This window comes from Sarcophilus harrisii, chromosome 4 (assembly GCF_902635505.1).
Source record: "Sarcophilus harrisii chromosome 4, mSarHar1.11, whole genome shotgun sequence".
NCBI lineage: Eukaryota > Metazoa > Chordata > Mammalia > Dasyuromorphia > Dasyuridae > Sarcophilus > Sarcophilus harrisii.
The window spans coordinates 174,971,606-174,986,546 of NC_045429.1; the positions used below are offsets into that span (position 1 = coordinate 174,971,606).

The 14,941-nt window shown below is 33.0% G+C and overlaps 1 protein-coding gene and 1 long non-coding RNA gene across 5 annotated transcripts in view; one reads left to right on the plus strand and one right to left on the minus strand.

The window, feature by feature from the left end:
- Nucleotides 1-3,110, plus strand: part of LOC100918037 (triadin) — a 193,754-nt gene extending 190,644 nt beyond the window's left edge. Inside the window, exon 9 of the mRNA XM_031964334.1 lies at nucleotides 2,724-3,110. Within this exon, the coding sequence (XP_031820194.1) occupies nucleotides 2,724-2,848 (125 nt within the window). The 3' untranslated portion in view covers nucleotides 2,849-3,110. The remainder of the gene's footprint in view (nucleotides 1-2,723) is intronic.
- Nucleotides 1-14,941, minus strand: part of LOC116423148 — a 59,163-nt gene that overhangs the window by 35,495 nt on the left and 8,727 nt on the right. The window lies entirely within an intron of this gene.

Genomic DNA, 14,941 nt, shown 5'->3' on the forward strand with positions numbered 1-14,941 from the left:
TATTTAAGGCTCCCCAATTCTTTATTGTAGAAGCTGTCAGATCCTTGTTTCTTGTTGATATTTGAATTGAATAGCTTTCAGTATTTTTTCCTTGAAATTGTAGTTCTATAGTTTCACAACAAGTTCTTTGGGTTTTCCTTGTGGGATCTCTTTCTGAAGGTAATCAAAGGATTCTTTCAATGAGTATTTCTCCTTCTGTTTCTAGAATATTGGGGCAGTTTTCCTTAATAGAAGTACATAGTAAATAAATGCTCTTTCATAGAATGCTATTCAGGCTCCCCCTTTTTTTTTTGGTCATAGCCTTTAGATAGGCCAATCATTTTTAAATGATCTTTTCAGGATCTATTTTCCAGGTTGGCTGTTTTGCCAGGGAGGTATTTCACATGTTCTTACTTTTTTTTTTTCATTCTTTTCTGTTTGTTTGACTGATTCTCGCTGTCTCATATAGTCATTAGCTTCCATTTGCTCTGTTCTAGCTTTTAAAGTGTGATTTTCTTCACTTAGCTTTTGTATCTTTTTCTAATTGTTTAATTCTACTTTTTAATGAGTTGTTTTCTTCTGACAATTTTTTTGCTTTCTTTTCCAAGCTAGTGACTCTCTCATGCATACCTCTCATTTCTTTTCTCATTTTTAATTCTACCTCTCTTATTTGCTTTTAAATTCTTTCATGAATAGTTGCAAGAAACCTCTTTGGGTTTGAGACCAGTTCATATTACTCTTTGAGATATCCTCTGTGACATTTTATCTTCATCTGAGTTTGTATATTGGTCTGCCCTGGTACCATAGTAGCTTTCTATGGTGAAGGTTCTTTTCTGTTTCTTGCTCATTTTCTTTCTTTTTCTTTTGGTATTTCTCTTCTTTTACTTTTGTGGTTGAGCTCTTCTACTGGAGTAAACAGATGCTGTCCCAAGCATCCTGTGCTGCTCTGAGCCTTGGCTTTGAGCACAGGGGTTCCTTGTGTTTTCAGGGGATAGCTTTGCCTGATCTTCAGGAAACAGCCTGGTTTCCCAGAGTTTGTCTTGTGAGCTACAATTGGAAGCTTTCCCACCAATATGGTCCTCTACTGAGCCAGAAATAAAGTTCTTAATTGCTGATTTGTTGTGGATAAGACTCTCTCATTAGCTTTCCCAGAGTCTGTCTAGCTGGGCTGAACACCCTTTTCAATCCAGTGAGATTGCATTTTTTTTCTATCTATTTTGAGATGGAGAGTAATTTCATTCTTTCAGACTCTGTTCAGAAGTTTGGTTTTATATAGTTTTTGAGGAAAACTGGGAGAGTTCAAGCAGCTTCCTGGCTTTACTCTTCCATCTTAGCTCTATCCCTGGAAGTCTCCCTTAATTATTTTTTGAGGAGTATTTTGTTTGTGTTTTTTTTTTTTTTTAGTTTTGAAGCATGTTCTTTTGGATTCTCAATCTCCCAGGGACTTTATTCTAAAAGTTGACACTTAACTTTTATATCAAGTTTCTGGTTACTCTAGTTCAAAAGCTCGACAAATTTCACTGTCTTAAAGCAAAATATTTTATGTGCTCTTTTATATATATATATATATATATATATATCAGTTCATTTTGAATAAGCTTTTATTTCAAAGACAAAAACATGTTTTAATGTTATAAAAGTATTTAACATTTTCCTTGCAGTGTGTTCACTAATATTTTATATTTTAAGCATATTTGAATAGTCCCAAGAAACAACCTGTGGTAATGTAATGACTAAAAGAAAATCTGTTATAAATGTAGTACTAACTATTCAGTAGTCCTTAGGCATGCAGGATATTTTTTTTCATAGCTCTAAAAGAGTACACATGCAAATTAGAATGTTCTCCTTCCTAAACAACAAGATTCAGTTAATTCTAAAGAATTCTAAAATAGGAGAATCACAAGTAAGCAATCAGAAAAGCTGACATTTTACTAATATTTGGTTGTCACTGAGATGTTCACAGGGGTATAGGTCTACATCAAATTTTGGAAGAAATATTCAGTCAGAGTTTATGGAGTTAAAACTAATGATAGAAAATGTGGGCATTTCATAGGGGATCCAGAATTAGTTAATGTTTACAATTCATGGCCCAATTGGTATTGGTCAATTAAGAAAATTGTTTGGGACAAGAAAGCATTCACAAATGATTGTGGATTTTTAATACAGTTCATAATAAGCCCAGAGATTTAGGGCAGCATTTCAATATTCAATAGAAATAGGACTACATAACTAATTTATTTCCTATTTGACTTATTCTTTACTTAACTTCTGAGCCCTTATTTATGACAGAAGAAAACATTCCTGTGCCATGAAAGAATGTTAACTTTATTCTATCACAATGTCATTTTTTGAGGTTTTGAAGTCTACTGAGGAAAAATTGATAAGTATTTCAATGTGTAGGATTCTTCTCAGCTTTTATGACTTCAGCCTGCATAATTTAAAATGAATATTTGAAAATAGTTTTATTTGATAGCATGTACATTTTACATTAATGAAATCTGGTAGATGTATTCAACATTGTGTACATCTACAAAAATAATATATTTAAGAACAGTTTGGAAGATAACTCATTTTGTGAATGCATCCACTTAAAGATCTGACCTAATAAGAATTTTCATATTGCATCACAATATGAATTTATACTTGGTTTGATGAATTATGCATGCTGGAGAAATTTTATTAGCACATATTAAAATGTGTTAATTTTTTTCTGCACAAATTAATTCCTGTCATTTTATATCTAGGACAAAGTCCAGCAATACCTCCTCCACTACCCATTGGACAAGTTTCCCAACCTGAACCGGCACCATCAGCTCTTGGAGGCAAGTCCTTATCACTTTTTCAGAGACTTCAGAGATTTCAAATATAGTCCCTTTTTGAGCTGTAGCAAAATTTTCAGTGCTATTCTCTTGTATTACCTAAAAATACTATTTTAGAGTGTGATTTTCTTTTCTTAGCATTTCATATTTAGGTAGTCTAGAAAACCAAAGTATTTCCCCACAGAATTCCAAATTGGTGATCTTCAGCTTTAGGTGATGTAGTTATTTTTGCAAAAAGGAAAATGGGCAGGAGACATTAGATCAGAAACGCATTGTACCATTCTAGATATTTAAATATACTTGCTAAAAGTGGTCTTGGTATGCTTTTTCTCAGATATGAGAATTTTTTGTTTGTTTAAAGGCACATTTATATGCTTTTTTACCAACAAATTTGGGTTTCTAGCCATATATTAGCATGTTCTCAGAAGAATACACCCAATGTCAAGTTTCCAAATCTGCAGCCTTTCAGGCCATGAAAGAACTAAAAAAAAATTAAAAATCAACTAAGAGAACTAGAAAAATTAGGAAGAGAAATGAGAATGAGTCAAGGAAATCATTAAAAAGAATCCACGGCTTGGTAAAGGAGAAACACAACAAATGCTGACAATAATAACATTTTAAAAATAGAATAGATTAACTGGTTTAAAAGATGCACAAAATCCTAGAAGGAGAATTCCTTGAAAAACAGAATATGCCAAGTGGAAAATGATATTCAAAAGTCATTGAAGAGAACTCTCTGAGAAGCAGAATTGGCCAAATGAAAAAAGAGCACAAAAATTCACTGAAGAAAAAATTCCTTAAAAAATAGAATTTACCAAGAGGAAAATAAGGCACAAAAGGTCACTGAGGGGAAAAAAATTCTTAAAAATTAGATTTGAGCAAGCAGAAGCTTCCCTGATACTAATGAACCAAAAGGCAATATAGAAATGGAAAGATACACCAATCATCTGCTTAAAGCAGTCTTGAAATGAAAACTCCCAGGAACACTACAGCTAAATTCAAAAACTCTCAGGTCAAGATAAAAATATTGCAAGCAGTCAGAAAACAAAAACAAAAATAAAAACTAGTTCAAGTATCAAGGAAACATATTCACCACAAGATTTAGTGGGTTCTACATTAAAGGTCTTAGAGTATAATGTTATAGAGGGCAAACGATGTGGGAGTACCATCAAGATTACCTGTTCAAGAAAACTAAATATAATCTTTCAGGGAAGGAAATAAATGGAAATTCAATGCATATAGAGGATTTTCAAGCATTCCTGAGGAAAAGACCCAGAGCTGAATAGAAAATTTGAGTTGAAGATGACCAGATATCTTTTTTAAAAATCAAATTAAGTTGCCAAATAGGGGAATCCACTGGGAGAATGAAAAAGAAAAAGATAAATTATGTGACATAAAAGAGTCATGCAAGAATTTTTTAATATATATAATGGAGGGAAAAATGGGGAAGGTGATAAGGAACACTAGAACTTTACTTTCATCAGAATTAATTGACAGAATAACATATACACTTATTTGGATATAAAAATCTCAGAAAGTAGGAAGAGAAGGCAAAAAGAGAAGAAGAAGGAGAAGGATATGATAGAGAGCATTGATCAGAGGAGGCAGTAGTCAGAAGCAAAACACTTTTGAAAAGAGACAGGGTGAAAAGAAATCAACAAGATAATAAATAGAGTGAAGGAATAGTGTGGAAGGAAATACAATTAGCAATCTTAATTGAAAAAAAAATTGAAACTAGTTTCTCTAATAAGGGCCTCATCTTTTAAATATGTAGAGAAACAAATCAAATCTATGGGAATAGAACCATTCCTCAATTGAAAAATGACCAAAAAAATATGAACAGTCAGTTTTCAAATGAAATAATCAAAACTGTCTATACTATATGAAAATGTATATATTTTCATATGAGAAAATGCTCTAAATCACTATTGGTTTGAGAAATACAAATTAAAACAATTTGAGGTACTACTTCACATCTATTAAACTGACTAATAGGCAAGAAAAGGAAAATGACAAATGTTGGAGGGAATGTGGGAAAGTTAAGAAACTAATGCACTTAATGGAATTAAGAACTTACTCAGTCTTTATGTAGAGCAAATTGGGAACTATGTCCAAAGAACTATAAAACCACGCATATCCTTTAACTAGTCATACCACTACAATGTTTATATCGCAAAAGAAAAAAATTTTAATGAAAAGGAAAAGGATCTACATGTAAAAAATGTAACTTTTTTTCTGGTGACAAAGAATTGGAGATCAAAGGGATGGCCATAAACTGGGGAATAGCTGAAAAAAGTTTTGGTATATAACTGTGATATAGCTACTATTGTACTAAAGGAAATGATGACCTAGATGATCTCAGGAAAACCTGTAAATTTAGTAGAATTAGGAGAAAATTGTATACAATAATAACAGTATTGTATGATGATCAGTATTATTGATAATTACTAATGGGAAGAATATTATTTGGGGAAAAAAGACTTCAGAGATTTACTACTTTGATTTTAAGATAACTCTATGTGAGGATTAGTTGGAATAATGGGAATGTTTAGCCTGGAGAGGAAAGATCTTGGAGAGAGGGGCAGGATTGTTTTCTTCTAGTATTTGAATGGTTGTTATACAGAAGAAGCTGGGAGCAGTGGGTAGAAACTACAAGGAAACATATTTGAGCTTAAAATAAGGGAAAACGACCTAACAATTAGAACTATCCACAAAAGGAAAGGACTGCCTCAGAAGGTGGATTATTCATCTCTAATGATCTTGAAGTAAAGATTGAAAGATCACTTGTCAGGATGTTGAGAGAGGATTCTTGGGCAAATATTCACTGGAATAAATCACTACTATAAATTCCCTTTCAACTCCAAAATTCTGTGATTCTGAAACCCTAAGAACTTTTCTAGACACAATCTAGTAAATATCTGAGAGGTAGGAAAAATTCAATTCTATCTTGTACATAAAGTAATCGATGGCCAAAGAAATTAAATAACTTGTCCAAGGTCATATAGATAGAATATGTCAGAAGAGATTATGGTTCAGTTTTCAGTTCAATAGTAGTTTCCAACAAAACCTAGTTAGTCTTCAATTTCTATCAATAAGAATTAATTTGTGATGAGTAGTTTATCTTCATTTTAATTGTTTGTATCATATATATTAAAAATATGTTCTTTTTTAAATTAACAATAAGCAATGATAATATGTGTTGGATCCCTATACTTCTATGCTTTATACTTGAAATAAACCCATTGATATCAGAATAGGCTAAATGTGGCATACATTTGGATGATCATAAAATAGAATTTAGATTAATTAATACAGTTGACTGTTGAAAGATAATGGCATAATTTTTTTTCAGAGAGTGACTTAAAAAAAACTACCATTAAATTAAATAAAATAGCTCAGCAATCAGCAAATTAAAATGCTGTTCAGGGTTGACTCATAGAAATACTTATCGAGAGCATATCCTATTCATATTATATTCATGCCTTTAAGTAAGGCAAAGGATTATATGCTGAACCCACCATACAAAAATTGATAGAGACCTTAAATGGCTCCGTAAAATTAGCCTTGAATCTTTTAGCTTAATTCAATAATGGAAACACTCTGTTTTCCTACTTTACAGCTTCTTGGTTTCCTAGTTTACAACTCTTTGGAGTTTTGTGGGAAAGTGGTCACAAATAACTAGAGACTTGCGTCTCTCTTTCCTCTGCATATGTTGAATTCACACAAGAGACATTTTCCAAGATTAATCTAGATACTCATAAACTGGAATTAGAGTTTGGTCAAACCAGACAAGTATAGTAGCTGAGGTATAAAAAATTGGGTCCACTTACACCTTCTTTGAACCATTGGAAAAGCAACTGAATTTGGCTATAGATGTGAAAATGTGAGCCTAGGATATAAGAAGATAGATGGGAATTAACTGAGTGATGCACACACACACACACACACACACACACACACACACACTTGAAATCCATTAAACACTCATGATATCACCATTCCCTCTTGATAGCTCAAATAAAAAGGCTAGCTGACCAGGATTTACCTGTTACCTCAAGTTTATCTTTATTTCTCCATTTTCTATCTGTTTTCACAAGCCAATGCTTTTTCCTAGTTGAGGACTCAATTACATATTCCTCTTAGTATTTTTCATTCTCATGGTTTGATTCCTTCCCTGAAAGGTAGGAATGAGATCCTCAAAAGAGGACATTCTGGTATTCTAACAGATTCTAGAATGCTCCTAGGCTGGCCTTAGCCATTTGTATCATTTTTGAGTGAGCAACCACATCCCTTCAGAATGCTTAAAAGTTCATCCCTGGAAATGTTGGTTGATCACAGATCTTGCCAATATTTTAAATTGCCTTGCTAGATATCCAAGCATGCTAGAGAAGATAACTGAAAGAGGGAATATTGCAAGGGTAAAATGATATTACAGAAATGAAGATTCAATATATCTCTTGCCCCAAATCTAAGAATGTTTAAAAAAAAAAAAGACTGAACAACTCCATCAACTTTCATAAACTGGACATTTTAATGTACATAAACTTGTAGTAAAAAACCATATAAAATTAATTTAACCTGCATTGGACAAAAAAAAAAAAACTAAAAGACTACATTTGGTTTAAACTTTACATGTGAATCTTAAATTTATTTTAGCATCCTGAAATTTATCTAGCATCTTAACTTTATGGGAAGTCAAATTCTTCTTGGGAAAATAATTTCCTAATTGCTAATTAGCTTAGATAATTTCCTAACTCTAATCAACATAATACTACTAAGAAAGCTTTAATACTTATTGTATTAAATAATTAAAGCCTTTCAATGAACCATTATTTGCCCTTTACTGTACATCCAGTAAATAACCAAAATTTATATAAACTTATATCAGCTTCTCTAACAGAAATTAAAAATGGGGGGGGGGATTCTTACAATACCTAACACTCAGACCTTCCAGTATTCAAAAGGAAAGTTTGTTTTAATGTATGTAATGCTATATAGAAAATCTAATCACTTATTACAATTATGTATTCATTTGCTTTAACCTGTCAGAGAATTGGATCAGAATTTATAGGGCCCTTAGTTGAAAGGCTAGTATCACATTTCATTTTGAATTTAAAACATGATAACCCACATGAAAAAAAATAATTTAACAGAAAACCAATCGACTATAATAAGTGCATTTAGGGCAAGAGACATGCTATAAATAGTATTGTTACTTTAGGTTTGACATGAACATAATTCTGTTGTTGCAAGAAGATGAATGTAAATCAGAGAATGTCTGTCTGTGCAATTGAGGCTGACTTTGATATTCAGATGATTCAAATATTTGGATTTTGATTATAACTAAACAGAAATCCATAAAACATTAAGTAGTAAATGTTAGTGTCCATCAATCTGTCACTTGGCAAAAAGTTATTTGTTGTGTGACATTGTTGACATTGTTATATTTACAGATTAGTTCAATTTGGCATTTAATTATTCCAACTTAGTAATATTTGCTCAAGTATTAAAATGCAAAAGTATCAAAATAGAAGAAGTATGAAAATACATAAAATATTAAAAGACATTAATGATCCCAGAGTGTTATGGAGAGAGGCTATAGCAATTGATTTGAACAAAGAAATCATATTGAGATAAGATTGAATTGTTAATTGTTACAAAGTAATTTTTGTCTTTTAAAAAGCCTATGAAAAGAATTCAAATTGGTAACAGAGAGGACTTGATAGCACCATCTTTCTGTCAAATCTATTAATTTTATTAATTAATAATTTTCTCTTTTAGTATATGAAATCTAACTGATCATCTAGTCACGAAAGTCAGGCCTAACCTAGGGAGGCAATACAAGGGAATAAGAAGAGGAAAGAAGGAAGGAAACATGCTTATTATATGTCTGCTATGTACCATACAATGTGTGGGATACAAGACTTTTTCAAATATTATTTCACTTGAACCTTAAAACAACCCTAGCAGATAGGTGCTCTAGCCTTAAGCTCAGGCCTTGATACTTATCTGTCTGACTTTGGCTAGGGCTAGGGACCTTCCTCATCTCCAAAGCTGAGAATATTTATTGTACCTGTATTCTGGGAGAACAGTAGCGATCTGATCAACTAACATAATGTGTGTAAAGTACTTTGTCACTGAAAAACCTTGTATAATTCTAAGCTACATGTTTCAGACTGAATTACTATGGTCCAAAGCACAGCTTGGGAGTTTGATGGTTTTTATTTGGCAAGAATAATAGGAACTACATCTTACAATAGAAATATTTTGAAGACGGTCAAAAATGTGCACAGTCATCATTACCTTTCCATGAAGAGAATCAAACCTTTTCATCTGAGACACTCACTTTGAGGATCTGTACACAAACGGCCATTTTCAAGTTATAAGAGCTTATGGGTTTTGTCAGGGTCTCTAGTCATACCAATGTGTTGTCTGTAACTTCATTAACATAACAGATTTGGAAACAGGTCATATTTAGTATTAATCAAGTTGTTTTTAGTGAGGTTGATTATGTGCAGCCCTCTTGAGGCACAGTTTTAGGTCTGACCTTCCTTAGAGCTAGGATGAAAGTAAATTTGAAAGTTTGGTTGGGGAATGGGAAGAGAGAAAAGAATATGGTATGTATTTTATGAACTTTTAGTAAGTAAATTAAAGTGTAGTGTTAATAAAAATTGCTACTTTAGTATATTTAAGTAACAGGAATGAATTATAATAATGGGCTTTTTATATGGCCATATAAACAACTTAGGATCAAAAACATTGTCTCCTCCTGAAAGGACTGGATTTGGCTTAGAATGAAGTCTCTCAGAGACAATAGTACTAATTTTACCTTAATTAATTAATTACCTTAATTAATTACAGAAATCAGACATACAAATGAAAAATTAGACTTCCGGCTCCCAAAAAGACTCATAATAAATCTTATTAGCAATAATCCACTAAAAGTGAGGGTCTTTCTATTTTAAAGGAACAGTGACCCCTCCAAAAAAAATTTTTAAGCCAGTTGTGGATTGGGTTTTTGTGTTATAGCTTCCCCGTCTTTCCGTTTATGATCTTATTTTTCAACTCTTTCCTGGTGCATCTTAATAAATTCATACAATGCTTACTGCTTTGGGGGTCTTTTATCATTAGGTTTTAAAAGGGATTACTCCAGATTCTCATTATTGCTTTTTTGTAAGAAGGTTGGTCTTTTAGAACTGGAAGAGGCATTAAGATTATCTCTACTCTGCATCTGCTATTCTCCCTGCAACAAGCTGACTCTCCCTGTTAAACTCCTCTGTAATCTCATCACCATGGATTTACTCAAGACTTTATTGACATGACTTCCCTCAGACTTCTCCATCTGATTAGAAGTTGGGGGGAAGTGGGGAGAGGAGGTAAATACCAAACTCTTTCCAATGCTTTTCTTTATAAAGGGCAGAAACTGACCTTTCTAACCAATGCCACTCTGTATTTGTTTGCTTTCAACTCCATGGAACAAGAGTGGTGCCTTCCAAATACCACTTTGTTGCCTACTTCCTCCTTCCATTAAATTGTAAACTCCTTGAGGTCATGGTTTGCCTTTTTTGTTTTGTTTTGTTAATTATACCACTATTAGTTAATACAATATCTGACCATAGTCTGTGATTAATAAAGATTTATTGAATTGACTGTGTCTAATACAAGCTTATTGTGAAGACAAAGTTATAGAACCAAGGTTACTTCTGAATCAGCATGTTATGTTTTTCATCATACATATTTCACTGTTTTCCACGGATCTAGTAGCTCCTAGAACAGTTCTTTTATGTACACACTCTCCCCTTTGTAACAAAAATACAGATGAACCTTACTATTGAAAACAAAGTTAAACAGAAGATTGGAGAAACTATGGGCTACTGATAGCCATTGTGTTAATAAAAATTGATGTCATTATATATTAAAAGTAAAAAGCATAAAATAGTAAAAATAAATTTAGTGTTGGCTTATTTCATTAACACTATCAGACAATATTATTTATTCAACTCCAGTTAGAAATTACGCTTTTGTCTGGCAAAAAAAAAAAAAAAAAAAGGCAAAAGAATGCCTTTACTCATGCTAATGGACATACTGTCAAACACATAACCTACTTAAACAGATAAGTACAAGGACAACTCTCCATTCATTATTTTTGGCAGTAGTTTGATGTTGATTTTAAAAGTAAACTTAAGAATCTGAGAGCTGGTAAGGACTTCAGAGATCAAAGAACCAAGTTTCATTTTTGACATTTTACATCTCTGAGAGGCTAGCTCAGGATAATAGGATTGTGGTTTAAGCTGTTAATGTGAAATATTGTTAACCTTTATTTATTCATGTTTCTTAATTTCTAGTTTAAACAATCAGATGGAGTTTTTGAGGATAGTCTCTAAAATACAATAAACCACCATTTAAGCTTACTTTTCTTCACAGTTTACAAATATAAAAATATTTGAAAGTTTAAAATATCAACATGTAGAGTTTTACACCCCCCCAATATTGCTACTTGATCATAATTATTTCATTCCTTGCTTAGTGCTTTCTTCCCCCCTTTCTCTTAAACTTTTTTCTTGTTTCTTCTGTGAGTCTTTATTCTAAAGCATCAGTGACTGTTTATGTCTTTTGTTTCTATACCCTTCCCTCTACCTGTTTTATTATAGCTCTAGAACCCAATATTACTTTATATAAAATGCTCAGTTATAATTACTTAGTCTCTACATTAGTTTTATCATGCCCAGAGAAAAAAAATTCAAATGACACTTGATTATCACATTTAAGTGCTCATTATGAGCAAAAACATCAATATCTGTTAACATAAGAAGGTAGAGAAATTCTATGGGGGAGAAATCATCTAAGAACTGTCCAAATTGAAACAGCAATATTTTTTAATACCTACTGCTTTAAATGCAAACATACACAGAAGAGTTGCATACATAGAAATACATACATATGTACAAATACATAATACATAAGTAACCTACCTCAAGCCCTTCAAGTTTAACAACTTGGCTCAAAACATCATGCTAAAAAGCATGGAAGCAAGGATATATTTGTTTCACTCTACTGAAAACCGGACTAATGTGAAAGAAGTGCTGGTGCCTGATTTTTTGTTTGCAGATGATTATATTGTCACTCAGTGTAGCCCCTGAAGTTAATTTGTAACAAAGTATAATGCTAATTTTGGCCTAATAATTAACAAGGAAACACTAGGCCTCCATCAGCCAGCACCACACCATCCATGTGTGGAACCATCGGTTATAGCAATGGAGAAGTTTGAAAACTGTGGATAAGTTCATTTACCTTGGCAGTATAGTTTCCAAGGGTATACACGCTGATAATAAGTTTGATATGTACATGTATTTCCAGTACTAGTTTAGTGTTTGGGAGGTTCTGAAGTAAAGTGTGGGAGAGAAGAGGTGCTAGACTGACTACCTAACTGAAGGTCTAAAGAGCCATTTTGTTGACCTCATTTTTGCATGCTTTAAAACCTGGACAATATGCCAGTGTTGTAACAGAAAACTGAATTACTTCTATTTGAATTGTCTTAGGAAGATTCTGAAGATCAACTGGCAGGATACAATGTCAAACACTGAGATCCTTTCTCACACTAAATTTCCAAGAATTCAAATTCTACTGCAGAGGGTGCAAATCTGTTAGGCTGGTCACATCGTTAGAATGTTAAATGTAAGAAGTTTGACAAAAAGACTATTTTATGAAAAACTCACAAAAAAGTGTACATTGATACAAAAAAATGATACAAGGACACTCTCAAGGTTTCTCTTAAGAACTTTACAATTGATTATCTGACATAGGAGTCACTGTACCAGAACTTTGCAGTATAGTGTGGCCACATCAGAGAAAGTGCTGTGTTCCATGAGCAAAGCAAAATTGAAGTAGCTCAAAAAGTCACAAGAATGACAAATTTAGAATACCCATCTCAAATGTTCATATGTACTATTTATGACTGACATATGGTAGAGCATTCTAAATTCAAATTGGTTTCATTAGATCTATTGAGATACATTGTAACTTGACTGTAACAGTGATATCATTTTGGGAAAGAAAACATACAACACCTCCTCTTGCCCCTCTCCCCACCCCCCAAAAAAAATCCTCAAGAAAAATAATGTAAAATAATATGCTTCAATCTGTATTCAGACATGATAAAAAGCATTCTCTGGAGATGAATACCGTTTTTCATCACAAATCCTTCAGCGTTGTCTTGGATGATTGCATTGCTGAGTATAGCTAAGTCATTCACAGTTGTCATCTTACAATATTGCTATCACTTTGTACTTAGCACATTTCACTTTGCATGAGCTCAGGGAAGTCTTTCCAGGTTTTTCTTGGATAATCCTGCTCATCATTTCTTATAGTACAATAGTATTCCATCATAATTACAAAGCACAATTTAGCCATTTGCCAATTGAGAGGCACCCCTCAAATTCCAAATTCCAATATATATATATTGCTAGCTCAGAGGGTATGCATGGTTTTTTGGCCTTTCAGGGCATAGTTCCAAATAGTTCTACAGAATAGTTGAATCAATTCACAATTCCACCAACAATGCATTAACATCTCAATTTGCCCACATATCTTCCAACATTTGTAACTTTTCTGTTCAATTAGCCAAACTAATAAGTATGATATAGTATACCTCAGAATTGTTTTAATTTGCATTTCTCCAATCAATAGGGAAAGTATTTTTTTTGTTATAAATAGCTTTGACTATATATGAAATCTGTTCATATCTTTTGATTACTCATATTACTCATCATTTGGGAAATTACTCTTATTTTTATAAATTTGACTCAGTTCACTTTATGTTTGAGAAATGAGCTTTTTTTTTTATTTAATCGCCTTTTATTTACAGGTTATATGCATGGGTAACTTTACAGTATTAACAATTGCCAACCTCTTGTTCCAATTTTTCACCTCTTACCCCCCACCCCCTCCCCTAGATGGCAGGATGACCAGTAGATGTTAAATACATTAAAATATAAATTAGATACACAATAAGTATACATGACCAAAACGTTATTTTGCTGTACAAAAAGAATCAGACTTTGAAATATTGTACAATTAGCTTGTGAAGGAAATCAAAAATGCAGGTGGGCATAAATATAGGGATTGGGAATTCAATGTAATGGTTTTTAGTCATCTCCCAGAGTTCTTTCTCTGGGCGTAGCTGGTTCAGTTCATTACTGCTCCATTGGAAATGATTTGGTTGATCTTGTTGCTGAGGATGGCCAGGTCTATCAGAACTGGTCATCATATAATATTGTTGTTGAAGTATATAATGATCTCCTGGTCCTGTTCATTTCACTCAGAATCAGTTCGTGTAAGTCTCTCCAGACCTTTCTGAAATCATCCTGTTGGTCATTTCTTACAGAGCAGTAATATTCCATAATTTTCATATACCACAATTTATTCAGCCATTCTCCAACTGATGGCCATCCATTCATTTTCCAGTTTGTAGCCACTACAAAAAGGGCTGCCACAAACATTCGTGCACATACAGGTCCCTTTCCCTTCTTTATAATCTCTTTGGGATATAAGCCCAGTAGTAACACTGCTAGATCAAAGGGTATGCACAGTTTTGGGATATAAGCCCAGTAGTTCCAAACTACTCTCCAAAATGGTTGGATTCGTTCACAACTCCACCAACAATGCATCAATGTCCCAGTTTTCCCACATCCCCTCCAACAATCATCATTATTTTTTCCTGTGAGAAATGAGCTTTTTATCAAAGAAACCTGCTTCAAAATTATTTTCAGTTACTATTGCTAACTTTATTTCCCCCCATTCTATGCTCCCCACTTATTCTATTTTCCCTCTCTGTTCAACCAGTCTCTTTTCTAAAGTATTTTGTTTCTGACTACGCCTTCCCTCAACACCCCTTCCTTTCTATCTCCCTTCCCTCTCCTCATAATCCCTTCTCCTACTACTTTCCTGTAGCATAAGATAGATTTCTATACCCTATTTATAGGTATTTTATTCTTTCTCTGAACCAATTCTGATGGGAGTAAAATTTACTCACACTCCTTCTCCACTTCTTCTTTCCCTCCACTGTAAAATCTTTTACTTGTTTCTTTTATGGCAAATAATTTATGATAGTCTATTTCTCCCTTCCATTTTTTCCCCAGCACATT